The sequence below is a fragment of the Lonchura striata genome, chromosome 28 (genome assembly GCF_050655825.1).
Source record: "Lonchura striata isolate lonStrDom1 chromosome 28, ASM5065582v1, whole genome shotgun sequence".
NCBI classification, from domain to species: Eukaryota; Metazoa; Chordata; class Aves; order Passeriformes; family Estrildidae; genus Lonchura; species Lonchura striata.
This window is the reverse complement of record NC_140730.1, coordinates 2,793,040-2,820,398: the sequence shown is the minus strand read 5'-3', so window position 1 is coordinate 2,820,398 and position 27,359 is coordinate 2,793,040. Positions and strand designations below refer to the sequence as shown.

The window sequence follows — 27,359 nt, the reverse complement described above, 5'->3', positions numbered from 1 at the left end:
AGGCTGTCCTCTGTTCTCCTCACAGATACAGAAATATTGGGAGGTGTGAGAGGGAGCCTGGCAGCTCCAGGAGCATCCCCCAGTGCCCACATCACCCCTCTGAAGGCTGTCCTCTGTTCTCCTCACAGACTCCAGCACTGAGAGGCCGCAGTTCCGAGCAGAGTCCCCGGGCACTGGAGGTTTGCGTGGTACGAGGAGTGCCACCGGGGCACCCCGAGCCCCACAGACAAGACAACCCTTTGCCATAAGATGCTTTTCCCATCCCTGCTGCAGTCCATAGTGTGGGCCAGCAGCTGATGAGATGGCACAGAGCGCTGAGCTGCAGCCCAGCTTCGAGGACGTGTTCAAAATTCTGTCCCAAGCACCACCAGAGAAACTGCTGAGCCTCAAACTCAAACTGAAGCACTTGGTACCTGGGCCCTGCAGCAAGTTACTGCAAGCTATGGTCCTGCTTACTCTGGGGCAAGAAACGGATGCAAGGATTTGTCTGGATGCCTTGAGGGACAACCAGGCAGCCCAGTACGTCCACCAGATCAAACTGGGAGCTGCAGGAGTGCAGGAAGACGGGGAGGATTTGCAGCCTCCCCAGCTGGATGCAGGTGCCGTGGCACTGCTGGCACAGGTGTACACGGTGCTGGCACAGGAAAAGCTGTGCAGTCCTGAGGCCAGGGACAAAGCCTGTCACGCCAGCAAGGACACTCAGCGGGGGACACTCAACATCCCACCCAAGGAACAGGACAAACAGGGCTCTGCAGCCAGTGGGGGCTCAGGGGACAGGTTTGGGACGCTGAGATCCCATGAGGACGCAGGATTGCCCCACATGGCGAGGAGTTCACCAGTGGAGATCAGAGGCAACTCAGACCTTTCGGGCCCACGGACCCTGTGCTCTGTGGGGAGCTCCTCCCTGTCCAGCTGTTTGGAGATCAGTGCATCACCAACAGTTGCTTTTCACACCCAGCCTTCTGTCCCCGAGTGTGTCATCTGGCCCAGCCGCGCTGGACACCCCAACGGGGACACGCAGAGCCACGGCCCACAGGAATCCAGCTGGGCCAGCACACCCTGCTCTCCCCCTGGGCAGGACACAGCTGCCCAAGGGCCCCAGGCAGAGAAGGTTCTGCAGGTCAGTCCCTGTCACCCCAGCCCTCTCCCTGTTCCCGAGACACCGCTGGCCTCGGAGCCTGCCCAAAGCAGTGACGTATCCAGCACGGTGACAGAGCCTCACACAGCAAGAGAAAAGCAGGATGAAAAACAATCATCTGCTGATGTCCCTGATTCAAGGGCTGTAGTGGATACTGCTCCTGCCCTTGTGTGCGTGCAGGATTCCAACATTCCAGCAGGCATTCCCTCTAACTCTGCACCTGCTTCTACTTCAACCTGTTCCCTTCCTCCTCCTAATTCCTTCTCAACTCTTCCTCCTCTTCAAGAATCTCCCTCCAGAGTATCATATCCCCCTCCCCTGCATTCGTCCCCCTCTCCAGCCAGGCCTCCTGCTCCCCCAGCCATGGATCCATCAGAGCCAGATGGTGCCAAGTTCTTCACGTTTGTTGTCCTGCATGCCAGTGAAGATGAGATTGTGGCCCACCAGGTCAAGAACCTGCTGGAGGGCATGGGGGTGTCCAACGGTGCCACGCTCAGTGAGGATTTCTTCATCGCCGGGCGCAGCCACATGATTTGCTTCCAGGAGGCCATGGAAAACTCTGCCTTCATGATCCTCCTGCTGACCAAGAACTTCCCCTGCAACCTGTGCCTGTACCAGACAGACACTGCTCTGATGCAGTCCATCCTGGACCCCTCCAAGCAAGACTCAGTCATCCCATTTCTACCCAAGGCAAACGCCTTGGAGCGCAGCCAGATCCCCAGGATGCTCAGTGTGCTCATCACCCTGGACGAGAGCTCTCCTCTCTTCTCCAATAATGTGCACAAGACTTTTAACCCCAAGAAAATCCAGAAGAAGAAAGCCCTGTGGGACCAGATGCAGAGAAGGAAGTCCCAGGAGCGTTGGGAACAGCACCAAGCCCAGCAGAACTTGGCTGCCCTGAGCCTGGGCTGCCCTCCCTGGGTGCCTCCAGCATCGCCGTGGCCACCAGGGCCACCAGCCCAACACTGGTGTCCCCCTGCCCCGATGGATGCCCCTCCTGCTCAGATGGGTCCTCCCCCTTCCCAAGCACAGCTGCCCCCAGGTCACTACAACATCACAGCAGGCCAGGGAGGGATGCCACCCCTCATCATCCAACACGCCCGCATGGTTCAGATCGGGAACCACAACGTGATGCAGGTGGAAACTGCCCCAGCTGAGCCAGGGCACAGCCAGGAGCAAAGCAGGCACAACATCTGAGCCAGGACAGCCAAAATTCATTTCAAATCCTGGATTAGAGTGATTCTGCTGGGACTGGGACTATTATTCTATGCATCGAGAGTGCAATTTTCCTGAAGCACAAAAGAAAATTCTTCATTTTTTATTGGAAAAAAGATGTAGTGATCTCTTGGAATTGTTTTTACTTGTGCTGATTTTCAAGTAACTGAGAAAATTATTTTCCTAATTGTCTGGGGCTACTTGAAGATTTTATAAATAAATTTTAATTAATTTACTTGTGTTCCTCTGGTTCTTTCCAGGGATAGTCAGGGATATATGGAAAACTATTCTGTATGTTGGCTGGAGGGGATGGGAGATGGCACTGACCAAATGATTTGAGGGACAATCTGCAAGGGATGCTTTGGGAAGCTGCCTTTCAGGAAAAAGTGGAATGAAAAAGTAAAACCAGCGAGCAGAGTTGTGCAGAAGGGTGGAGAAATCCAGGAATGCAGAGTGGGAGGGAGCAAGGGATCTACCAGGGTGGTACCTACTGAGCTTTAACACCTCGAGGGCACCTGGAGCAAAGCCCTGGCTCCTCCTCCCACGCTCCAGGCACAGCCATTTTCCTGATCGTCAGCAGAGGTCACCCCAAAGCCACCGAGAGATGGAGATGGAGCTGTTCCCTCCCGGAGCAGAGCCCAGAGCCAGCTCAGGCCGTGGCAGGAGCAGGGCAGAGCTGCAGGCTCCTCGGGAGCCACTCCCTGTCAACGTGGATGCTGCCGTGATCAGTACAGGGAAGTTCCAGGTATCCCTGCAGGTCTGTGTGTGCTCGTGGCACTCCGTGGCTTCCCCAGCAGGTTCCAGGAGGATCCAAAGCCATCCCTGCCCGAGCTGGGCTCTGTCAGGCCTCATTCCAGACTCAAGCCTTGGTCCAAGAGTCCTCCAAGCCCCAGCCAGCCCCTGAGTGAGACAGATGTGTTATTAAATCCTTGGAGGAGGCTCTGAGCTGCCCCCAACTCTTGGCTTCCAGCTCTCAAATACTGGATTGTTGCAGAGGATAGATAGATATTTTAACTCTGCAGGACCCAGTGACAAGGGATTAACTCATCCACTCCTTCCAGAGCCTGCTGGCATCTTCCAAGTGCTGGAATTCCTTTTATTTTCCTGGTTTCTCCATAGCACCAGTAAGAGTTGTGTTACTGCAGTTCCTGTCTCCTGCTGTTGGTGCAGGACAGTCCCTCCTCTTGTGAGCACTCCCACATCCCTCCTTTCCCAGCTCCTCTCCTACTATAAATAATCACGCAAAATTACTCAACTGGAAGCTGCTCCAGCTTGTAAACAACCTCAGCAGAGCCACATCCAGCGTGCTTGGATCACACACAGGGGAGGGAGAGCTGTGTCTGGGGCACAGGAGGGTCTGCAGCCACCACAGTGGAGAAAAAACTCCTCTCTGTCCAAGAATTACCAAAATAATCACTGAAACATTGCCCTGCTCCTCACAACTCTGTGTTTTGCCCACGTGGAGCTGGCCCCACAGTCAATCAGGCCTGTTCAGTGTAATTACCCCTAAATGATGCAGTGATTTCTTCCACCCTGTAATTACTAGCAACATTTAATGGCTGGGCCCTCTGTGTAATTACAGGCTGTTTATGTGTTTAAAAAGAAGTGAAGCCTTTTCCATCACACACAATATTCTCCTCCTTGGGGCTGCTGCACCTGACTGGATCCCCCAGCACCCTGACCACAAGAGCCCAGCTCCAGATTTGCTCCTGCCTGGATTAACTCCCTTCCCTCCCACCTCTCTCCTGCCAGATGGAATTGCTCCTTGTACCTGCCTGGCAGCTGCTCTCCCCACACCTGGAGATCACCTGCAGCACAGGAGGGATGGCTGGGTGGGAGAAGCACATCCCCAGGCTCTACAGACACTGCTTTAAATGGCATTTTTAGCACAAAGGCACCATCATTCCTCAAGGCATCAAGAACTAAGGATGGAGCAGTAAATGACAGGACAAACATTCAAATATTTTATCCACCCACCCTCCCTGGGGAAGATCAAGCATTTTTAGGATCCAGGTCCCTGTCTAACTCCAGTACCATTAATTCCTCTGTTTCTACAATCTCTGATGAATTTGGGGTTGGAAAACAAAATTATGGCAGAGTCCCTCTTTCTTCTTGCTGTGTCCACTGTCCCTCATGTGTGAGGCAAGTAATACACGAGTCAACAGATATCCTCTCACGTTGTTTGATTTACATCAAAATATAAAAGAAGAGGTGTCATTTCAGTGTCAGTGTTACTCTTTTCCAGGGGAAATGTTTGCCACTGCAGCACAGATTGGTTTTTTCCACAGGAGTAACCATGAAATGAACCAATCACACCTGTTAATTGTAACCACCCCAGAATTCCATACCCACAGCGTCCCATCCCTGGGAAACCAACTGAAAATAGAGGAAAACACCTGAATACAGAGGCTTATCAGGAAGAACTCCAAGGCACTTGCATTCTAGCAGCCATTTTTTGTTTTATTATTTAAAGTTAAGAGCGCTCATCAGCTCACAAAGGAACAAATCCCATTCCTGCAGTTTAGTTCAGGTTTCAGCCAAAAGGAAAAAAAAAAAATAGAAGGCAGCTAAGCTAACTCTGCACTTTACAGCTCAATTCAAGTTAAACCTCCTCGCTTTATAAATAAATGTTATAGTTAACACTGCAAAATGTACTGGCAGATCTACAACATCTCGAAGGGGCAGAGAGCGTGGTTATTGAGGCTGATAAATACAAGTAGAGAAGCTTCAGTAGCACAGAGAGCAAGGGTGGGGCCAGGGGTCTGCTCTCCCAGGTGGACCTTTCCCAGAGCTCCAGGCAGCTGCTTCCCCCCTCAGCTGTGCTTCCCACCCTGCTCAGGGCCAGGGAAGGAGCCACAGGCTGCCCATCACCGCCTGCACAAGGACAAACTGCTGGAAACTCTTTGTTTTCCACCATGGAGGGGTCTGCTCATAGAGGCAAAAACTCGCCCTCTAACTTAACTACAGAGTTAAAAACAAGGTGTGTGCAGATCCTCATCAAAGGAAGGAGCTTGCCCAAACAGCAGCCAGGTGAGATTTCAAATTCCACCTTGGAAGTAGCACCATCCTCAGTGAAGTTACAAAAGAAAAAAAAAAATAAAAAAAGGAAAAACAAAAGTACTCAAAAGCCCAAACCAGCTGCTAAGAACCCACTGCATGAGGTTTCAGAATGGGGCAATAACAGAGCCCAAGCACATGATACTAAAACCTCAGAAGGACAAGCAGGCACCTTAAATTTTCATTTCTTGCTTCTTCCTTCAGCCCACCCTGGTGGAAACCCACCACGGACACTCACTCGCTTTCATAACCCCCTCCCAGCACCTCCACACTGCAGGTACCTCCTGGCCTAAAGGGCTTGCAAGAGCTCAGCTTTGAAAACAGTTCCAAATGTGCTGTTTTGGCTCCCAAATTGTCCATATTCACCCTTCCAGCTCAATGCCTGCTGCCCTCTGGAGCCAAAGCACGTACATGCTGGGAATGGAGCAAATGGGTGTGGAATGGACAAGCCAAGGGCCTGAACACCACATCAGGATTTTGTCCTTAAAGTAGTTTTTTCCTCCCCATTCATAAACTACAACATCTATGGATGAAACTGTATAACCAGAACTGACCTTCCTCTATCTTACAGGATTGGAGAAGTCTTGCAGCATAGATAGGGCCTGGCTCTACAAGAGAAAAAACATCCCAGCTTTATGCACAATCGTGGAAATCTCAGGCCTTTATCACCATTTGCTACTTGGCCAACCAAGAGAGAGACAAACCCCATCCTCAGCACGCCCAGCCCTGTGCCATCCCTGGGCAGAGTACAAGCCCCTGGGCTGTTGGGCATGGGCTGTCCCAAACCTGACAGGAGGGAGGGGAAGGGATTAGCTGGAGGGTATTTCATTCCTCACTCACTTTCTATCTGTTGGGTGTGTGGGGTGGGAAGGGCCAGAGCACGTGGGGGATGTGTAGCTGCTCCAAAGCTGAACACTGAGTTAATCCAGCACTAACAGGAGAGGCAGCAGGTCCCAGGGAATTTCCGTTTCCTTCCTTCTCAGGACACGATGGTGGCATGGGGAAGGGCTGTGTCCTCTGTGCACAGAGTGCACTGGAGAGAGCTGGTACCTGAAGGTGACAACGAGGGACAGCCGTGAGTTCTGAGGCCTCCTCCTCCCCTGCCCCAACACGCCCGCTGGGTGGTGACAGATGGGGACAAAGCTCAGCACAGCGACGGCCCTGGGCACTTTGGCACAGCCAGCCCAAGCCCTCCAGCTGCACAACCTCAGCGGGGTGGGACAGGCTGGGGACCGTTGGCTGTTCACGCCCTAGTGCAGCTCAATGAAGGCTTCCAGCTCCTCGGGGATGAATCCCTTGTAGGGAATCTTGTGCTTGTCCAGGGCACGAGCAGCAAGGCACTGGAGGGTGATGTAGTTGAAGGGCTGCATGGTGCTCTTGGTGAGCAGCTTCTCATCCAGCAGCTCGTAGGCCGTCTGCTTGAAGGCGTTGGTGGCGTCCATGTGCGCCCCGGCCTCCATCAGGGCGCTCATGATCAGCGGGCAGTTGTTGCGGGCAGCCACGTGCAGGGGGGTGTTGTTGTCATAGTCCCGGCTGTCCGGGTCCGCCCCGCACTCCAGCAGCAAGTTCACCACGTGCAGAGAGGGGAATTTGCCCACGGGGTACCGCCCCACCGTCGTGGTGTCTTTGTCCACGGCCATGTGCAGCAGGGTGAAGCCGTTCTTGGCGCGGGGGCTGCACTTGAGCAGGCGGTAGATGGTCTGGCGTTTCTGGTGCTCCTGCTCCGGGGTGCACTCCACCTTCTCCAGCAGGAAAACCAGGTGCAGGATGATGGCCAACGTCTTGGTGAACTGCGCCGAGTCGGCCACGGGGTCCTTGCCGTGCACCAGGGCCCTCTCCACCTCCCGGACCCCTTTGCTCAGCACCCCGATGAGGTCGGAGAAGCCCAGGTGGGTGGCTAAAGTGCCTTTGGAACGGTCCTGGAGCACGTAGGAGTAAAGCTCGGCAAAGGAAAGGAAACTGCTGGCAGTCATGGGGCTGAGGGGCTCCAGGTTGCCTTGCTGCATGTCCAGGGCGTACTTCCACAGGTTAATGCAGCGCTCGAAGTTGCCGGAGTCGGCGTAGACGGCCCCGCGGTATCGGATGTAGTAGGAGGTGTCGGGGTGGGAAGGGCCCAGGATGCGCTCCCGGATCAGCAGCGCCTGCATGCGCATCTCGTCGGGGTCCGTGATCAGGGCTTCCAGCTCCTCCAGAGAGCTCACCTCCCGCGAGTAGTCGTAGGCCAGCACCAGCTGCCGGGGCTCGGGCTTAGGCAGGTACTTGCCGCCCTCGCAGCGCAGCTCCATCGCCCTGCGCCAGTACTTGTGGGCTCCCAACAGGTCTCGCTTCTTGTCCACAAACGTGGCACCCAGCAGCTCCAGCGCTTCCACAGCAGCCTCTCGAGTGCAGAACACGTTCGGGATCTCGTCCTGACCGGAAGCTGAAGCACCGCAGCCCTCACAGCCCTCCTCGCTGCAGCCCCTCTGATGGCTCCCACTCTGGCTCCCCGCAGCCTCGTCCTGCTGCAGGCCCCCCTGGATCAGGTACTCCACGATGTTGGTGTGGCCGGTGACGCTGGCAGCGAGCAGAGGGGTCATGCCGTAGCCGTCCTTCTCCATGCGGGCCTTGGAGCGCAGCAGGAGCTGCAGGATCTCCAGGCTGCCCGACTCGGCGCAGTCGTGCAAGGCCGTGTTTCCTTTCACGCTGCGCCGGTTCACATCGGCCCCTTTCTCCAGCAAGTAGCGGGCGATCTCGCGGTGCCCTTTGTAGCAGGAAATCATCAAGCACGTGTGGCCGTGCCGGTTGGCCACCTCCAGGTCGGCCCCGCGTTCGCCCACCAGGTACCGCACGATCTCCAGGTGCCCATCGAAGCAGGCGGCCCGCAGCGGGGTGGAGTTGGTCAGCGTGGTCTGGTTCACCGAGGCGCCGTGGTCCAGCAGGCTCCGCACCACGCCCAGGTGCCCCGCAGCCGAGGCCGCCCACAGCGGCGGGGCCCCCTCGATGGTCTCCCCGTCGAAGCTGACGGAGCCGCCCTCCTCCACGCGGGCCCCGCAGTGATCCAGCAGGTACTCCACCACCTCCAGGTGTCCGTGCCGGGCCGCGATCAGCAGCGGGGTGCTGCCGGCCCCGGGGCCTCCCCCGCCGCCGGGCCCCGCCGTCAGCGCCTCCAGTTCCTCACGGCTGCGGCTGCCCAGCAATTTCTGCAGCAGCTTCAGCTTCCCGTCGCGGGCTGCGTTGTACACGGCCGTGCGCAGGTCCATGGCGCCAGCGGCCGCCTCCAGGCCATGGACCGGCGGCGGCGGCGCGGCCCCAGCGCGGCGCGGGGCGGGCGGGGGGCGGCGGGACCCCCCTGCCCTCAGCGCGGCGGGACCTTCACCGCCCGGGCCCGGCCGCCATCTCAGGCTGCGCCGCGGAACAAAATGGCGCCGCGCGGGGCGGAGCGCGGAGCGCGGTGGATGACGGGAATTGTAGTCCCGGGAGCGGCGCTGCTCGCCTGGCGCCGCACCGTGCGCACTCTGTTTCCCAGAAGGCAGAGCGGGTGGGGGGGAGAGGTGGGAAGGATGTGCACACTCTCCTTGCGGGGCATGCTGGGTAGTGTAGTCTCTTCGGCCCGCTGCGGGGAGCGCCGCTAACGGGGCCTCACCAGCGTTCGGACTACACTTCCCAGCGCGCCCCGCGCGGACCAGGCGCTGTCCAGGTGTGTCTGTGACTCCCAGCGTGTGCTGGTTTCATAGCGGTTTTGTGTCTCTTAAATTCCTTGATCTTATGGCACTTCAAAACACAGCAGCTGCACAGAATTAATCTAACGTGGTTTAATTGCAGGTTTTACGAAGTCATAATGTCCTGAGCTGTAACGGAGCCACAGAGATGATGCAGGCCAGCCCATGGGATGCAGTTTCCTGCCTTGGAGGTGGCAAAGTCTTGTCCCCACCAGCGAACACAAATTTATTCACTCCAATTAGGTCCAATTCGATCCATTAGGTCCAGCTCACAACATCCCTCAGAGACAATACCTGCCCAGAGTGAGGGAAAATACTCGAGCAATAAATAGCTCAGCTTAGATGAGCAAAGCTTTACTCACCAGAGTCTATTTTTAGGGCATACGTTGCGTTTAGGTGTTCCTAATCTTTATACAGAGAACTGGCACAGGGTTTCTCCCATTGTATTTTATTTATAGCTGGGTTTCTCCTACCCAGGGAAATAAGCTTAGTCTCATTATTCCCATTATTATTATTCCGTCTGTCACGATTATTATTATTCAGTCCATCCACCCGTTTTAGGTCTTGTCTGGAATTACACTGGATTATCCCACTGATGCCTGTTGCCTTCACACAGAATATCACTTTTGTTGCTAAGAAACTGCTTTTGCATAACAGGCAGCGGGAGCCCAATTTTCACTTCAGCAGCTTCTGAAAGTCCCCGGGAGCAGCAGCAGCCACTCCTGGAACAGAGTGTCCGTGGCAGAATTCCCACACGAGGCTGGGATGGATTTCCCAGAGCAGCTGTGGCTGCCCCTGCATCCCTGGAATGTCCCAGGCCAGGCTGGACAGGACTTGGAGCAGCCTGGGACAGTGGGAGGTGTCCCTGCCACGGCAGGAGATGGACCTGGGTGGGCTTGGAGATCCCTCCAGCACAAAACTTCCTGGAATTCTGTGACACAGCGACTTTGTGTTTGAGAAGAAAGGAGGCAAATGTCCCTTAAACATCTGCAGGGTGTCCATGCTGTGCAAGGGCAGCTCCCTGCCCGTCAGGGCAGGAGGAATCAGGGAATCCTCCAGAACCACCAAGTCCAACCTCTCCCTCAGGGCTGTGGGAACACACAATTCTGGGCAGAAGCCCATCATGTCTTCACCCAGAAAAAAGCCCCATGAGCACTGTGAGCCCTCTGGGTGTGTCAGGGCATTCCTGGGCTGTGAACATCCAGCCTGGGAGTGTCCCTGTGCCTGTCCCCTCTGCGAAGAGCCAGTGCAAACCCCCAGCTCCCCGGCTGTTTGTGCTGCAGGTCAAGGCACAGACACGGTGACATTTCCTCTCCCCGCTGGCTCTCGTGTTGCCATGGTGACCAGATGCACTCGCTCTTTTATCTGAAGTATCTATTAACCAAAGCTTCCTATTAATTTCCCCTCCATAGAATCCATTAGGAATTCACCAGAAACACCACAGAGGTTTTTTTTTTTAGGTCCCAAACCCAGCTCAGAGTCCACCCCTCCTTCCTGGGTAGGCTCAGACATCATGGGGTAAAGTGCAGCTGATGGAAATGGTTTTTCCATTAATAAGAAATTTCTCAGTAATGAGGGAATAAAGAGCAGGAGCAGAAGTGTCACAGCAGCCTCTCCCTGCAGATCCCTGGGTGTGGAATGTGCTGCAGCCTCAGGACTTCACCCCAAATCTTTTCTAAACCAGGCTGCTCCAAGCCCTGTCCAGCCTGGCCTTGGGCACTGCCAGGGATGCAGGAGCAGCCACAGCTGCTCTGGGCACCTGTGCCAGGGCTGCCACCCTCCCAGGGAGGAATTTCTTCCCAAAATCCCATCCATCCCTGCCCTCTGGCAGAGGGAACTGTTATGTGTAGTAAATATAATTAGCGCCATTGCTTGTATGAAATATGGAATATTGGATACTTGTTAGATTATGCCCGTTTGTATTGGTTCCTCCCCCGTTTGCAGGTGAGACTGGGTGTATATTGGAAACTGATTTACAAATAAAGGATGTGGCTGGGCCAGGAGATGGGGATGGGCCATGGCTGGACTCTAGGTGCTGACCATCGGGTGCTGATCATCTTGGGTAAACAACCCAAGATGGGTATCATGGAAATCCTCAGACAGATCCATGTGAATGCAGCCTTCCTGCAAATCTCATCAGAGATTCACCTGCTCCGGACACTGAATTATTCCTCTTCATCACCAAAAAAAAAAAAAAAAAATTATTAACCTATGGACTCTGAATGGAAGAAAAGACTGACTGCTGAAATCTTGGCCTCAGGCGGAATTTTCCCTATAAAAACTGAATTTTCCCTATAAAATCCACTTGGGCCAGGATGGAGGTGTGTGGGCATAGAGGAAAACCTGTGCTGAGGCTGACTCCTTGTTGCACACCCAGGTTCGATTCCCGGGCTTGGCACTGTCCTTTTTCTGTGGCTGGCTAGATAGAATTTGACCGCTAATAAAATTACTTTTTATTTTTAATCTGGCTGAATAAATTCTCATTTATAACAGAACCATACCCTGTGTGCTGTCCCTCCATGCCTTGTCCCAGGCTGCTCTCCTGGAGCCCCTTCAGGCCCTGGCTGTGTGGCTGCTCCCCTCTTCCCTGTGCCATCCCTCTGGGGGTGCCAGGGACGTGGGGCAGCTCCTGGGTGCTCCTGCTGCTGCTCAGGAACGTGGGTGAACCCCCACATCTGGGGCTCCAACCCCCCCACATCCCTCCCCTGCAGACCCCACGGGGGCCACCTGGGTGGGGTTTTTGGGATAACACAGAAAAAAAACCCCAGAAAGAGTTCTGGGAGTAAGAGGGGAGTTAAAGCCCCATGGGAGGAAGAGCAGGTAAAACGTGAGACGTTGTGACAGGGCTGCCAGGCTGCGTGGCAGGAGGGTTAATTTTTTGTGAAACTGCCATTTCATATTCCCTTTCAGACAAGCTGAATTACACGGTGCTGGCTGCTGCAGGAGGAGCATAATTTCCTTCACAGAAATAATGACAGGGTACTTAAAGAGCAAGTGAATGGATGGCTGAAGTACTGGGCAGAGACTTCAGAAATCCAGGCTGAGCCCTCACCTTTACAGAAGGCTCCTTTGGTGACCTTGGGCCAGTCATTTAATCTTGCTGTGTCTCAATTCCCTGCCAATAACACAGGAATAATAACTGTTCTCTGTCTGCCTGGCTTATTTAGGCTGCAAACTCGGAATTTACAGCTCGTGTTTGCTCTGCTTTGAAGCCAAAGAGCTTCAGTCCATGCTGAGGTGTCTGGGACAACCACGGTGTACAATGTGGAGAATAACAAAGGGCTGGGATGGATGGTTTGGAACATCCTCAGTGTGAAAGGCTCCAGAATTCCTAATCCATTGCTCCCCATCTCTTCCCTCAAAATGTGGAGAAGTTTGATGCTGTGCTAAGAGTTCCAAAAGCATCAGAATTATTTAGGAGCAGAGTCCATGTAGATTTATTGAATCCCTGAGTTCCTTCTGAAGCAGAGAGTGGATAATTTAGAAATTTCCTTTGTGCTCAGTCAGGGCTGCAGCAGCTCCTCAGGTTTTTCAGTGTAAATTGAGGCTTGCAGGCTCCTGTGTACCCAGGTTTTATCCATCTCCAGCTTTCAGCAGTTTGTGTGATTTCCTGAAGCCAGGAAAGATGGGTCCCTGTTCCCAGAGCCAGTGAACACCAGATTGTCTCTATAGTTAAGCAATTTGCTGTACAAAGGGAACAATTCTAAAAATAGGGAGAAATGGCACCCTGACATTAGCAGGAAGGATGACCCAATCCCCACCTTGCTGCAGGGCCTTTGTCCTGTAACTGCCTCCATCAGCAGGGCTCTGATGACATTATTTTCTGTGTTTCTGTAGGGCACGGGGCTGTGGGTACCTGGGAGGGAGGGTTTTGATCAGCCTGCAGAGGATGAACACGCTGGGGGAGCACTAAATCAAAGTTTCATTTACATTGCAGCATTAGTGGCTGCACTGCTGCCCTCGAAATTTGGTGTGGATTTAATCTGGCAGTGGGGAAGTAAAAGACAGGGGGAGAGAGAGTCGTTGTGGTTTATGAAACCTGGATCTTTTCTTTCAGGCACCATCAAGTGACAGCAATTTGTACAGGTTTAAAACTCTTCTGGCAACAGATTTATGGCTGCCCCTGGATCCCTGGAAATATCCAAGGCCAGGCTGGACAGGGCTTGGAGCAACCTGGGGTAGGGGAAGGTGTCCCTGCCCATGGCAGGGGTGGCACTGGGAGAGCTTTAAGGTCCTTCCAACCCAAACCATTCTGTGATTCCTAATTCACATCTGCCATAGTTCCAGTGATGTGGACAATGCTGAGCCTGGTAAGTTAAAAAAAAATAAGGAAAAAGAGAAAAGTGCTCGACAGCACGAACAACCCAAATTATTAAAGATATTTCAGTGCTTTTACCACTGGCCTCAGCAGGATTCAAGAGTTTCATTTTCACACCTAAATACCTTTGAGAATGGAGGCTCTGAGTGGTGTTGGAAATTTATTCTTTTTGTATTTTAAGGCCCTGTTGGAAGCAAAGGGCTCAGCTCTCCAAACAAGCCCTGCCAGGCATTGAAGTCCCAGCAGTGTCCAAGTGCCCTGACCCTGCTCTGGTGTGTTTGGGGTGGGTTCCTTGGGTCCTGTGCTGCCTTCAGCTGGGGCAGAGTGAATTTCCTTCTCAGTGGCTGGTCTGGGCTGTGTTTGGGTTTGTGCTGAGCACAGGGCTGATAATTCAGAGATTTCTGTTCTTGCTGAGCTCACTCAGAGAGAGCCAAGGCTTTTCCTGCCCTCATCCAGCCACGCTGGGGAGGGGCTGGGGGTGCCTGGGACTGACCCCAGGGATGTTCCAGACCATAGGACATGATGCTCAGGATAGAAATAATATTCCTTCATGCCAAAGAAGGAATTGAGGGACATTTGGACTGAGGAGCACAACAAGCCACGACAGGAGCTCCAGCACCCCAAAACATTCGCACACCTGGGCCGTGGCAGCCTGGGCTGTATGGCAGGCTATGATTTGTTGTCACCTTTACAAACACAACAACAAAATCACTAGTCTTCCACACAGAGCCAGGCCAGGAAAGCAGCTGCACGTCTTCTCCCAGCATCCTTCCTGAGTTCTTCTCATCCTGTAATCCTTGTTCCTGTCACTCCTGCAGGGGTGGATGCTGCCCTTTGCAGCGTTCCTCCCGAGACCACAGCAAATCTCCCTGTAATCATCTCTCCAATTTGTGCTCTTCCCTTGAGTTTCTGCTCCATTTTCTCACTCCAGAGACTCTACAGGGACATCAGGACTCAGCAGGGGCCCCTCTTGCCTTACCCTGGGATAAACTTCTCCAGGAGTGCTCTGTCAACTGTCTGTCTCCCAGCTGTATTTGAGTCTGCTACAATAAGCAAATGCAATATATGCTGGGGAACACTGGAGAAAAGGACTCTGCAAAGAGAAAGATAATGATAGTGCCAAGTTTCCTGGAATCCCACTGAGAAGCTGATTTATACAAGGAAAACAGACCCCTTTTGCTGCTCCCTTTCTCTGGATTTGTTGATGAGCAATCTTTGGTTCAGGCCCAGCTTTTCTTTCACTGCCCAGGTTTTCTCTGTTAATCCCTCACGTGGATTAATCCCTCCACACCCATGGAAAGGATCTGACTTTATTCCTTGTCCAGCAGAGCTTTACTCACCTCAGCCTCTGCAATCAGGCAGGGAACAGCCTCTTCCCATCTTCACCCAGCTGTTATGGGTACTTTTGTAAGCAGGTGAGGAAAAAAGGGAAAAGAAATAAAACCATTCCTCAGCAGCCTTGGCTGCTCCTTCCATGGGAGGATGAAGAGTGTGCAGCAACAGGAGAGAGTTTGGGTTTGATGCTGGCAGGGGCTGTGCCCTGGGGGAGCTCATGGGGAGCAGTCCCATCCCTCCATCCCCCTTTTTATAGCATATGTGCTTTCTATGGACACTATTCTAACTCCAGATGGGTGTTTCAGTCTGGGGATTTGTGCAGCTCTGAGATAACAGCCCTTTGTGCTGGCCTAGGTAGCAGAGAGTGTTTGTAATAGCTGGGGCTGATACTAGGAGATGTCCAGGTGGTCTTATTTAACAGGGAGCTTTAGTGATACTGCCATTGTCCAGGAAATCAGATAAAAACGGGTCCAGGTGTTACCCAACACCGTGTTTGTGTAAGGACAGAGCCAGCTGCTGAACATGGGGGGATGTGTTCTTGGACAAAACTGCTGTCACCCCAAACCTCCCGGGTAAAATTTAACCAGGAGCTGAATTTGGATGATCCCTGATGAGTCCCTTACACTCAGGATACTCTGTGATTCTAATCTGAATATCAAGTGGAACAGTAGTGAGTATGCAGTGAAAACATGTGGGGAGTTAGACAATATTTAGAAATAGAAATTCAGGACAATTCAGTCTTTGGCCCAAGTTAACTGGAAGAGAGGATAAATTGTAAAGAAGAATGAATTTGAAAGAGAAGACAGTTTGGGAAGTGCTAAGCTGGACTGGAGTTCCAGGTGACAAGGACACTATTCAGTCCTTTTTCTAGGACACAGCTCCACAAAGGGATTTACCACAAAACATTGCCAGACAGTCAGGTAAAAATCAAGACAGGAGACATGTGAGCAAGAGCTGCTCTGTTGGCTTCACACCCAGCCATTCCCTGTTTAGAGTGAGGTGTTAAGTAGGAAACATAAATTACAGGCTCAGAGGCATGTGAGGTTTTTGTCTAGACTGTCTCTGCGGGGCTGTATTTCTCTGTGTGGTATTTGTCAGGAAGGGATCTGCCACTTCTGCTTTGTCCCAGAGCTTTCAGGGACGTGGCTCCTTGTACTGGTGGCAGCTGGACCTCGCCCCTCTCCCTGGCACTGGGAGGCTCCTTGGGAATTATTTCTATGGATGGGAGCTAAACTTAGCTCAGAACACGGGAAAAAGCCTGTCTGGAAAGAGTGGGGACTCTTGGCCTCCAGCTATCTCCGACCAGGCTCATCACTGAGAGATCCCCAGCTGCACTTCCAGGCTGTAAATTAAACAAACAGAATTTCCTCTACACCAGACCACAGGGAGGGCAGAGAGAACAATGTGGCCTTATTGCTGTTATTTCCTTTGGTTTCAATCTCTGTCCTCTGCCCCCCACCTCCTCCCCAGCCCCGTGTCTCCCACTTTACCCGATTTGTCATTTATTACCGTGCTTTAAAGAGAGGCAGGGGGAAAAATGCTCAGTGCAAATTATATTTTGAGCTGTTGTGCTTTGCCTCTTTGGTGGATAATAAATCTCTCTGGCAATGCTCCTCTGTATAGGATTTGTCATTAAATGCAATTAAACAAACCCTGCAGGTGTCCATGATCAGGCCTGCAGCAGCCCATTCACAACTGCAATGTTATTATCAGCCTGACAACAAAACACCAGATATTTCCTGAGCTCCTCTGATCGATGAGCTTGCCTGATTTGGAACTGGAGGGAGGAGAGAAGGGGGACCAAAGCAGTTCAAATGCTCTTTAGACTTATTGATGGAAAAGTCAAAAAGCTGCTCAGCAATCAGAGAGAAGGTGGAGACAGAAAAGGGCTGAGGGACAGAAGGGCTAAAAGGGAAAAATGAGAGAGGAGTGTTTGGGAGTCAAAAGGCAGAAACAAGGTGAGTTATCACATGGTGCCCTTCCACCCAGTGAGCTGGTTAATGCACAAGACTGGAGTTTAAGAGGCAAGGAGGGTATTTCAGGGGTGATTCTATGGCAGCTGGGCTTTCAATGTTGTGATGTAGCCTCCCTGCCCAGTTGGCACAACAATTCCTCTCACCCCCGGGACAGGACCTGACTGGCATTGTCCAGGGATGTCCGTCTGTCTCCACAAACTGTAGCCAAATGGTTGGATCAGACACCCAGCTAATTTCAAACCCCACCTGGAACAGTCAATGGAACTGGACAGGGCTTGGAGCAGCCTGGGACAGTGGAAGTGTCCCTGGCCATGGCAGCAGTGGCACTGGATGAGCTTTATGGTCCTTCCAACCCAAACCATTTGGGATTCTGTGACTCTCTGAGTGCGAGTTCTTCCCTATCCTCATTCACACCCCGAAGCATGTCCTGGCACAGCTTTGGGAAGCTGCAGAGGTGCTGCCGACAGGACTTGTCCAAAGCAGATGCAACAACATTCACACCAGAATTGCTGTGTGCTCTGACAATCAGGAACAGGAAAAAATCTCCTGTGGTTTCTGTGAGCCATCCCAGGCAGCCTGTGGAGTGTGAAGGTCAGGGATTCACAGGGGACTGGCTGCTATCAAGTCCAGTGAGAGAGAAGAATTTGCCAACACCAGTGGAATTTTTCTGCCTGCCTTGTTTGCTCAGCTCAGCCTCGGGGTGCTCTCAGGATGAACCTCTGTCCCCTCCTGTTCTCACCCCAGGAATCCTGGTTCAGCCTGGTTGATCCTGGGGCACACACAGAATTGCAGTGACAAGGGACAAAATTCACATTACTGTTCTAGTGCCACCTAAAACAATGGATTTGGCGTTGAATGGGGGAGTCAAGGGTATCAGTAGTGTCTATGTAGAGAGTAAGGAGTGGTTATTTACTCCTACAATAAAAAGTTTTGCAGGGTTCTCTGACTTAAGTTTTAGAGCCTCATCTGTAAGGCACATAGCCTGGAACCCTGTTTGCTGCCAGCCAAGGTCACACTACAGAAGGAGCCAGGAATTCTGTGATCAAGCCATGTATCTCAGAATGAAACTTTCCCTGGAGCCTGCACCTAGATCACTCTGCAGCACTGGTCTCTGGCCCTCCTAAAAACCCATGAATAAGATTTATTAATAAATATATTTTGCATAGCCTCTCCTACAGACCATGGGGACATCTCAGTGACACTGGGTCAGAACACCTGAGAGCCATGGATGTGGGCAAACCCAGCATCTTTACTGGAACTGGCATTGCCCCACTCCAGTCCCTCCCATCTCCCTCTGTTCCTGCCTGGACTCTGCCCTCGGCCCCATCTGCCAGAACCCACAAGTGCCTGCAAACTTCGTGGGGTGCTGAGGCTGTCACACAGGGACCTGCTCTCTCCTGGGACAGAGGGACAAGAGCTGGCACGTCCCAGGGCCAGCCCGAGGAGCCGGGGGCTGCTGTGAGCCCTCGAGCACAGAGTGGAACTGCAGATTTCCGCCACGGGAGCAGCAGGGTTGGGGCTGGGCTGGTGGGGAAACCCCCCGGAGCTTCCATCAGTGGCTGTGAGCAAATCGAGGGCAGGATGGAAATGCACAGCAGATTGGATCGACTTCAACAAACACCTTTTCCCTCCTTCCTTCCTTCCACTTCTCCTCCTCCCCACCTCCAGCAGTTCCTCTCTCCGCTGCTCATCTCCCTTTGTGCACCTCTTCCTCGCACTCTCCTCTCTAAACAGGTGCAGTTGCCACTCAATAGACTTTAATTACCACTTCAAGGGCTCTCACCGGGGTCTGCGGGAGGGTGGAGATGAATTTTCCCGAGGATTATGCGTGTGGCTGAGTTCTCTTCAGTCAGATGGTGATACTGCTGCCAGCCGGGATCCTTCGAGAGATCGCTTCTTCGGTTCTCTGCTCGTGTTAACAAAAAGGAAAACTGCTCCTGAAGGGGAATAAAAAACAACCCAGCCATTACCTGGATTAATTAGCAGGACAGCAAATGGGTCTGGAGAAAAACGTTATAGAAAATTCACAGCCCAGGAGTCTCAGCTGGGCTTCCAAACTATTATTCCTTGCAAATCAGAAGTGGAGAGCTCAGCATCTCGGAAGATTTCTGTGGGAGACTGGGCTCTAAAAATACAAGTTGTTTTTAACCACTTTACCTTTTTTTTTTTTTTTTTTTTTTTTTTTTTTTTTTGCTCCGTGCTCTTCCCATCACGGCTCACTGGAGAGAAGTGCTGTTAATGCATCCTGCTGGGACCCTGGGGATTCCTCCCAGGGAACGTGTGGGTTCATTCCTGGCTCCAGCACAGTTTGCCTGTGATGGAGGAATTATTCCCAGTGTTTAACTAGTAGCATAACATTATTTTTATTATTAAGATCCTCTTCAAAAGGCACTCCTGGAGAATGCAGAGCAGCTTACGCCTGTCAGGACTGCCTGGGATTGTTTGCCCAGGATGTGAGTGCACACTTGTGGGGATGTACACAGAAAATTGGATATGTGCTCCTCTGTGCTGATACATGCAGAGAGGAGCTGGGAATATAACAGGATCTTTTGGGACAAGGGAGATTTCCAAACATTTCAAAAATCATTTCTTTCACTCAGCATTAACATTTCTAATTTTTTTCATAAAATGAAATGTAGGAAGGAGATTTTTATAGCAAATTAAGCAACATTTTGTTCTGCTGCAATTAAGTTTGTTTTCCTAAACAAGAAATTCAGCAAAACTGGGGAAATATTGCAGCCAAATGTGCTTTTGCAGATGTGTTTTCCATGAAACATTTTGCCTAGCTCCAAAACAGCTGGGTTTGGGGGAAAGGAAAGAAAGGAAAGGAAAGGAAAGAAAGGAAAGGAAAGGAAAGGAAAGGAAAGGAAAGGAAAGGAAAGGAAAGGAAAGGAAAGGAAAGGAAAGGAAAGGAAAGGAAAGGAAAGGAAAGGAAAGGAAAGGAAAGGAAAGGAAAGGAAAGGAAAGGGGAGGAAAGGAAAGGGGAGGAAAGGAAAGGGGAGGAAAGGAAAGGGGAGGAAAGGAAAGGGGAGGAAAGGAAAGGGGAGGAAAGGAAAGGGGAGGAAAGGAAAGGGGAGGAAAGGAAAGGAAAGTTCATGGCTGGACTCAATGACCCAAACTCGATGGCTCTGTGCAATAACTCTGGAGAATGAGCAGTGACCATAGCACACCTGTTTCTCCTACAAACTACCTTGTCAGCCCTGAGGCATCACCTCAGTCCCTGGGAATGTTCTGTTCTTCTTTCCCCAGGCTCAGGATGGAGCTGTGCCCTGGTAAGTGAAGAGGTGGAAGACACAGGGCCTGAGATGGGAAAAGGAAGTCACAGGTTCCCACTCACATTTCTCAGGTTCTCTCCTTCTCATGTAACAATTCTTTCAGCTTCTATGATTTAAAATCCTTCATCACCTCTTCCTCCCACCCATCCTTTCCTTGTGCATTTTGATTTCCAGGCCCATCTACCACATGTTTTTCTGCCATTTCTGCAGGACTGGGATGAACATTGATCACAGCCATCTCAAGCCCATCTCTCATTTTTCCCAAAGAGCTGATGAAAATGTCACCCATGAGATAATAATCATGTTGCTTACATCCCTTAATTGCTCTCAAAGTACACGTCGAGGCTTCAGAGCCTCTTTGAAAGGCAGGGTCTGGCCTTTGGCACATTATTGACAGGCTGTTGATAAGCCCCTTTGTTGAGAAGCAATTTTGTCCTTTTTCCTGTCCAATTTTTTGGTTTTTTTAAAGACAGCCCTTTCAGAGAGAGTAGATTTTTAAAATAGAGCTGAGCTTTGAATGAACAGGCATCAGAGTTATTCCCAAGGAGCAGTGGCACACGTGGGAGAGGAGAGCTACCAGCACACTTCGTGCAGGACTCTGTACAGGAAATCAAACTGAGATGACAAATGGCTTCATCCTTGTTGCTTTTTAGTCCTTCCCCTCTCAGACCTGATAATAAGATGTTTATTTGTTTATTTGCAGTGTATTACTAAAGCATTGGACGTCTTGTGTGTTCTAATGGATTGTTCCATGGTAAACAGGAGAAAGTGGACACTTCAGCTGTGCAATGACTCATTTGTATCTATTAGTGATAATTCCTAGGGGTTTTTAATACCTGCTGATAAAAGTGGACTGAGATTTCCTCATCACAACCTCCCCTCCTGGTCTCAAAAGCTTTGCAGGTCTGGGGCAGGACAGAGCAGATCCAGGCACACAGAGCCTCCAGCAGCAGCGGAGCCTGTGGCTGGTGCCTGAGCAATTCCCACCTCAGCTGCTGATTCCCAGAGGACACACAGGCTTTGAAGTCACCTTTTTAACAAAGATTTATTGTAATGTGTCCCTGAGGTGAGTCAGGGTCCTCCTGGGGTAGATGCTGTGGGTTCCTCTCAAGGTAACCCCACCACAGCCTCTGGCACAGCCAAGCTCCAAACTCCAAGACAGCTTCCTGAGCAAAATCCCCAGGCTCTTTTCAACTCAACCCCAGCCCCAAGAGAAATTTAATTCTTTCCTTTCTGAAACAATGTCCCTTGGAATGATTTTGCCCTTAATGAGCCCCACTGGGCTGCTGTGTTCTGGAGCCACTGGTGTGCATGTTAACGAGGAGCTCGCTCCGTGTGGAAGTGTGGAGATGGCTGGCCCTGTAATGGGAGTCTGTTCAGCATCCTAAATCCTGCATTAGGCTGTGCCTGTGGGAACCCTGGGATGTTCCACAGAGACTGTCTGAAGGTAATCATCCCTCCCATCCTCCTGGCTGTCCCTAACCGAGTGCTCAGCTTGCAGCTATTCCAGGAACCGCTGCAGACATGATAAAGTTTAGCCCCTAATGCCTTCACCAGCAACAAGGTGGGGAAAGTGCCCGTTGATTTGGGATGGAAAGGGAAGAGACAAAGGGCTGTGGTATCCAGAGAAATCTCCACCTCACTGGGATTTGGGGCTTGAATCCTGTGAGGGACTGGGAGCCCTGGAATTTCATTGTTTTCTCTGAATGGGCTCAAACCATGAGTGATACTCAAAAAAAATCATCTGTCTTAAATTTATCTTTGAGTCCTGCTTGATTCAAATGATGCATCCCAGTAATTCCCATACCAGAAACTAATTTCACACATCACATCCACTTAAATACACGCTGTACAACATGTAGAGGTCCACACGCACATTTAGATATGTGTGTTACATGGAATGAGTCCATTCTTTAAAAATTCTGGAAAAGGAATTCTTCCATTCCCTTATTGACAGACCAGCAGAAAGATGTAACACTGCTCTTCTAGAAAAATATACCAGCTTATTTATTTTTGAAAGTTGTGAGCTCATTAGCTGGTAATTAATGTTCCACCCACCTGTGCAGCCCCTCATGAGGTCACGTAAAACCTGCTCAGAGCTCCAAGCCCACCTTCGTCAGCACTGGGTGAGAACTGCTGAGATAAAATGTTGTCTGAATTAGATGGGGAGGATTAGAAAGGTGATAAAAGCTAAGCCAGGGGAAAATCAGACGATAAATAGGTCTGGCAAGATAGATGGATAATCTTCCTCCCAGGCCAAACCTGACAGGATAATCACCTTTTTCTGTCCTCTGGTTCCATTTGCTCGCAGATCACCAGAGCTTTACAGATATCACTGAATTTGGTTTTCTGGTACCCTGGAAATGGGGATCACAAGGTCTATCTTTATAAACAAGGGATTTGAGGTGCCTTATTTAGGAATGGCTTTAGGTTTCAGATTAGGATTGCAAAAATCAGTCAAACCATTGTCTTTTCTCAGTTTGTTCCTCATCTCTCACTGTGCCTCGGGCAGGGCTGAGGAGGAGCTGGTCGAACCAGAGCTGCTGCCACCTTTTCCAGAGTGGGAGTCAGTCCTGTCCTGTCCCAGGGCTGTCCCTGTCACCAGAGCCAGGCACTGTGCAAGGGCACAGCTCTGCTGCTGCTCCCTGATCCTGGTGGCATCTGGATTCAGCCGTGCACTGTCCTCCTGTCCCCTCTGCTTTCAGGGTACAGATTCTTTCTGAGCAGATCTAAACAACCCATTGGAGCAACTGAAAACTCTTTAAACATTCCCAGCTCTTTCCCACTTGGGAAAGAGTTTGTCTGAACTGGCCTTTGCTCTCCTTGCTCCTGAGAAATTTCCATTGCTCCTGATCCATGCAAGGGCTGAGCCTGCAAAGCACTGCCCTTTGCTGGAGCCTTTGCCCTCCAGATGGGGACTCCTTGTCTGAGGGAAGGAATTCAGGGTAAGTTTTCAATCTCTCTGTGGCATTGATTTCTCCATGAACATTCGACTGGCAACACAGAGCAATGGAATATTTGATTAGCCAGAATTACAGACCACAACATTAATAATTTTGTGAGCTGAAGTGAAAAGATTTGCACTTGTTCTCACTGGGAATGGTGCAATTTTCTCCTTTCTAAGAGAAACTTTACTCTAATGGCAGGGTGCATTGTCATTCCACAGGAGCAGGTATTGTCTATTGCCTCTGATTTTGGGGGGCTTGAATCCATGCAATTTTCATCTGGGCTGGACTCTTGTAGGTAGACTGTTCATCATGGTTCTGGATTTTCAAAAGAAGTTAGCAATTTTGGACACCTTATATTTGTGTTTGAGACACTCTGAAAGGGACCAATTACAAGAGGCAGGTGCTTAGAAAATCAGGATTAATTGGAATATGTCATGCTGGGCACCTGAAAACACTAAAATGCTTTGGAAAATCACAGGGGAGGGAGTTATGTTTCTGAACATGACTTGGGATGAATGTACAGCTTTAAGTAACACAGGATAAAGAGATTTTCACATAAGTTTATGGAAACATCCTTTAATCCTCAGTGCAGCCAAGTGCTTGACTTTCATTTGATTCCTGAGGGAGTTCGGTGCTGAAGTTTGTGCAAGTGCATTTGTATTCTCCTGAAGTGGAGCCTGACAGTGTGTAAGTTACTGTAGGTTTATGAAAAATTCTGAGCCTCCAAATGTAGATAAATCAAAAGGCAAAGTTCTGTTCTCGAGGACACACAGGGTTTGCTGCCTTGTTCACCTGCAGAGCCACAGACTGTGTGTGCCATGGAAGATATTTTCTTTGCCCTTTCTAAAATCCCTGATCCAGAATCCCAGAGTTGGAATCTTTACGTGCTGAACACACACAGAACACAATTTCCACGTCCCAAGGAGCTTTAAGGTCCCCTCCAACCCAAACCATTCTGTCATTCTATGATTTGGGTGAGCAGAAAAACCAAATCCTTTGCTCCCTCTGGCCCTGATCTGTGGCCTGAAGGCTGCAGGACTGGGGTGGGTGTAGTGGGGCAGGCGCTGTGTCCCCAGGGCTGCGTTTGAGAGAGGCTGGAGGGGAACCCCTGCAGGTGTCTGGGGCAGAACAAACCCCTGCCAAAAGCACAACAACCTCATCCTGTTTATGCAGGCTCAAAAGCTGTTGTAGATCTCGTGTCTGAAATCCACTCTCTTTTTCCTGCTGAGATTCCCAAGCACCTCCCAGTCTCCCAGCTACTACCAGATGCCACGATTGCAGTGGAGTGGCAGCGACACACAGACAAATATTTGTGCAAGGCACACAGAGCCAGGAGCCTGGAACATTGTCTGTGTGCTGGGAGGGGGAGAGGGCAAGAAGAATCCTGCCTTTAACAGGCTTTATTTCTATTGAATTTTAAACAGCAAAAACCTGGATGTTTGTATGGTGTTTATTTCTAGCTGAATTTCAAATATGGTGTTTATTTCTAGCTAAATTCCAAATATTTCCTTCCAGCAGGTGACGTGGGACCCTCCTGCCAGATTCATTTCCAGTTTATTCATTTTGAAGAATACTTAAAGGGTCAGGAATTAAATTGAATTAAGTTCAGACCTTACCCCGAGTCCCCTGTTCTTCAGAGACCTCTGGGTTGGATCCATCTATGAGATCTACAGAAAATTGTCAGTAAAAAATAAAAGTGACAAAATATGCCCTGAACAAATGGAAATGAAACTTTGATTAAGCAAGACTTCACAACACAAAATTTAGTTAGCTTTGAGGATATGATATCATCTGCCCTACTATTTTTATATTAAATATGAAATCTGATTGTGGTAATTTCCCAGAATGTGGAAATAAACCCATAAAAGCAGGAATAGATATCTGGTGCAATATAATTTTCTGGCTTCTTCTACAAGGCTTTTTGAGGCAGGAGGTGAAGAATATGGGAATTTTCCCCTTATTTTACAGCTGAACCTCAAGGAGAAAAGATGATGTTGGTGTTGGCAGGAAGAAGGCACTGCCCAGACTGAACCTCAGCAGTTGTTGCATTCAGGACAGATCAGAGTCACTGTGTGCACACAGAACTGATGGGAGATGGCAGAAGATTTACAGAGAGATAACAAAGATATCTCTCCACTCTAGCTCCACAGGGAAACACTACCACCCTTACTCTGTTCCATGTCTATAAAATATGTCTAAAGGCTCTGTGCATATTCAAGGCCTTGAAAGGAAATAACTTTCTTTTTGAGTGTTTTTCTTCTTTTTTTTTTCCCCAAAAATATTTAATTCTGAAATAAAAAAATAGGAGTTTCCTTAAAATGGAGAACAGCTTGTTTCCTTTTCCTATCAGAGGCCAACATCACTCAGGAAAAATACAAGTGTAAAGACAGGAGATGTGGCCAGGCTGAGCCTGGATTAAATCACCTTGAGCCTCTGTTCAGCAAAGTGTTTAAACACACATTTAGCACAGCTGGGGGAGAATTTCCAATAAATTGGGATTCATTCAGGGAATATCCTGGCTTCCAAAAATGGAGATAAAACAAATGCAGCAAATCCCTTCAGCTGGCAATAGCTCTGTGAGATGCTTAATTTCCAAAGTGCTCAAACACTTGAACATTTTATCTTTTTTATTTTCTCTTTTAGATCCTTGGTTTAATAATCTAAAGAGAAAAAAATGCTTTATTTCAGCTTGAGCCAGAGAGAAATACTTTGTTTTTTTAATATAAATAAATACTTTATTTTTTAAAATACTTTAATTTTGTCAAAATTAAAGCAAAAAAAAACCTTAACCTCTTAATTTGATCATGCTCAATTTTTTTTTCCTCTTGAGGGGGAGCATTTTGGGAAAAAATCCACTCTGATTTAGCCTTTGAGCACTTCAACATAACACAATCTGTCAATGGACCCAAAGTGTGCCACTACTGCAAGGCAGATTTTGAGTAGTCAGATAGAATCAGCTGTGGAGGAAAAATAATTTCAAATAAATGTCCATGAAGCATCATCTCCCAACAGTATCTTGGTGAAATGTCCTGTTTCTCCTACAAACGAGGGAATTTTAAGAGGAACTTTACACATGAACTACCAGTCAGCCACATTTTCAAAACAAGAGTGTTTGGGTTTTCCAGCATAAAGCTTTGATGTTGAGTAGATGGGAAGTGCAGGTTACATTTGGATTCACGTAATCATTCCGTGCTTCCCGAATGTTTTCATTCCCTGCCCTACCCGAGGCTGTGAGTCTGTCTTTACCTGAGGCTGGCAGGGATGTTTGGAAAACGCATCCATCCCAAAGTCCCTTCCCACCTCATCCAGACCCCGAGTCCTTCCCGAGTGCGGTGCCCGGGGCAGTGGCACGGTGCTCCGGGGCAGCGGCACGGTGCCCGGGGCAGCGGCACGGTGCCCAGCCCCTGTGCGTCCGTGTCGGGCAGGGCTGGATGGGGACGCGACCCGGGCATCCCTATCCAGCACCGGGTATCTGCGGGCAGGTGACCGGGCTGTAGCGCTCCCCTTTCCGCTCCGCTGCCTCCCCTCTCCTGCAGAGACCCCTCCGGACTGGACTCACCCCGGCCCCGGCGAACATCCAGCGCCGCCTCGGTGGCTCTGGGTGGGCGGTGATGTCCCGGGAGAGTCCTGCCCGCACCCGCCGGTGCGCGGTGCCGCTTCCCGGTGCCGGGCTCGTGTCCCGGCGCGGCCCCGCCGGGCGCTGTCCGTGGTGCTGATCCGCGGCCCCGCCGCCGGGATCCGCTCGGGCTCTCCCCGGATGGCCGCGGCTGCCCGCCGGGCCGGGGGAGAGCGGCGCCCCTTCCCCCGAGCGCTGCCCGCACCCGCCGGGTCCCTGCGCCGGCGGAGCCGCCCGGCAGAGGCGGGAGCGGCTCCACAGGTGGCCGAGGAGCCCCCGGCAGCATCTGCGGGGCTCACCTGCGCCTGGGCCACCTGAGCGGCGGAGGGGCCGAGGAAGCTGCCCTGCCTCTGCCTCGGGGCTTTTATGGCCCGCCGGGGGGGCGGCGGGCGGAGCGGCCGGGCGGGGACTCCGCGCCTCGGCCAACGGCAGCGGCCGCTCCGGGCAGCTGCGGCAGCATTACATCATGGGACCGCCCGCCTTCAGTGTAAGAGTCTCACCGGCAGCGCGGCCGCACGGCAACAGGTCCGGCCGGGGAGCAGCCTGGAAACGGGGCAGCGCCGGCGGAGCGCGCTCCGAGCTCTCCCTGGAGGGGGAACAGCCGGGACAGCCCGCAGGGAGAGCCCACCGGGCTCCAGCGTGAGCACGGAGCTTTGCTTGGTGCGGCTCACTCGCTCCGGATTCCCCAGGACCAAACGCCGCCAGCCTGTCCTCTCCATCCTGCCGCAGTGTCCCTCGGCCTGGGGCCTCGCACCCGCTGGGTTCCCACTCCAACGGACAAGC

General features: G+C 51.2%; 3 protein-coding genes across 7 annotated transcripts; 1 reads left to right on the top strand and 2 right to left on the bottom strand.

Moving 5' to 3' along the window:
* Nucleotides 1-301: 301 nt before the first annotated feature.
* Nucleotides 302-4,924, top strand: TICAM1 (TIR domain containing adaptor molecule 1). The gene has a single exon (XM_085562368.1). The coding sequence runs from the start codon at nt 302-304 to the stop codon at nt 2,333-2,335; it is 2,034 nt and encodes a 677-aa protein (XP_085418494.1). The 3' UTR covers nt 2,336-4,924.
* On the bottom strand, nt 4,793-8,772 carry FEM1A (fem-1 homolog A). 2 transcript variants are annotated; one of them, XM_085562369.1, is made up of 2 exons: nt 8,107-8,772; nt 4,793-8,055 (listed from the first exon to the last, which is right to left on the bottom strand). In XM_085562369.1, exons 1-2 carry the CDS (start codon nt 8,647-8,649, stop codon nt 6,661-6,663), a joined length of 1,938 nt encoding a protein of 645 aa, XP_085418495.1. In that variant the 5' UTR covers nt 8,650-8,772; the 3' UTR covers nt 4,793-6,660. The 2 variants fall into 2 exon arrangements, with proteins under 2 accessions (XP_085418495.1, XP_021399734.1); XM_021544059.3 differs by having other exon boundaries at nt 4,793-8,771.
* Nucleotides 8,773-9,177: 405 nt separating this feature from the next.
* On the bottom strand, nt 9,178-26,929 carry LOC110477894 (uncharacterized). 4 transcript variants are annotated; one of them, XM_085562383.1, is made up of 5 exons: nt 26,520-26,929; nt 24,577-24,627; nt 22,291-22,369; nt 22,071-22,145; nt 9,178-20,006 (listed from the first exon to the last, which is right to left on the bottom strand). In XM_085562383.1, the coding sequence occupies exons 1-4, from the start codon at nt 26,860-26,862 to the stop codon at nt 22,106-22,108; spliced, it is 513 nt and encodes a 170-aa protein (XP_085418509.1). In that variant the 5' UTR covers nt 26,863-26,929; the 3' UTR covers nt 9,178-20,006; nt 22,071-22,105. The 4 variants fall into 4 exon arrangements, with proteins under 4 accessions (XP_085418509.1, XP_085418510.1, XP_085418511.1 ...); XM_085562384.1 differs by having other exon boundaries at nt 9,178-19,049; XM_085562385.1 differs by having other exon boundaries at nt 9,178-18,674.
* Between the last annotated feature and the right edge of the window lie 430 nt (nt 26,930-27,359).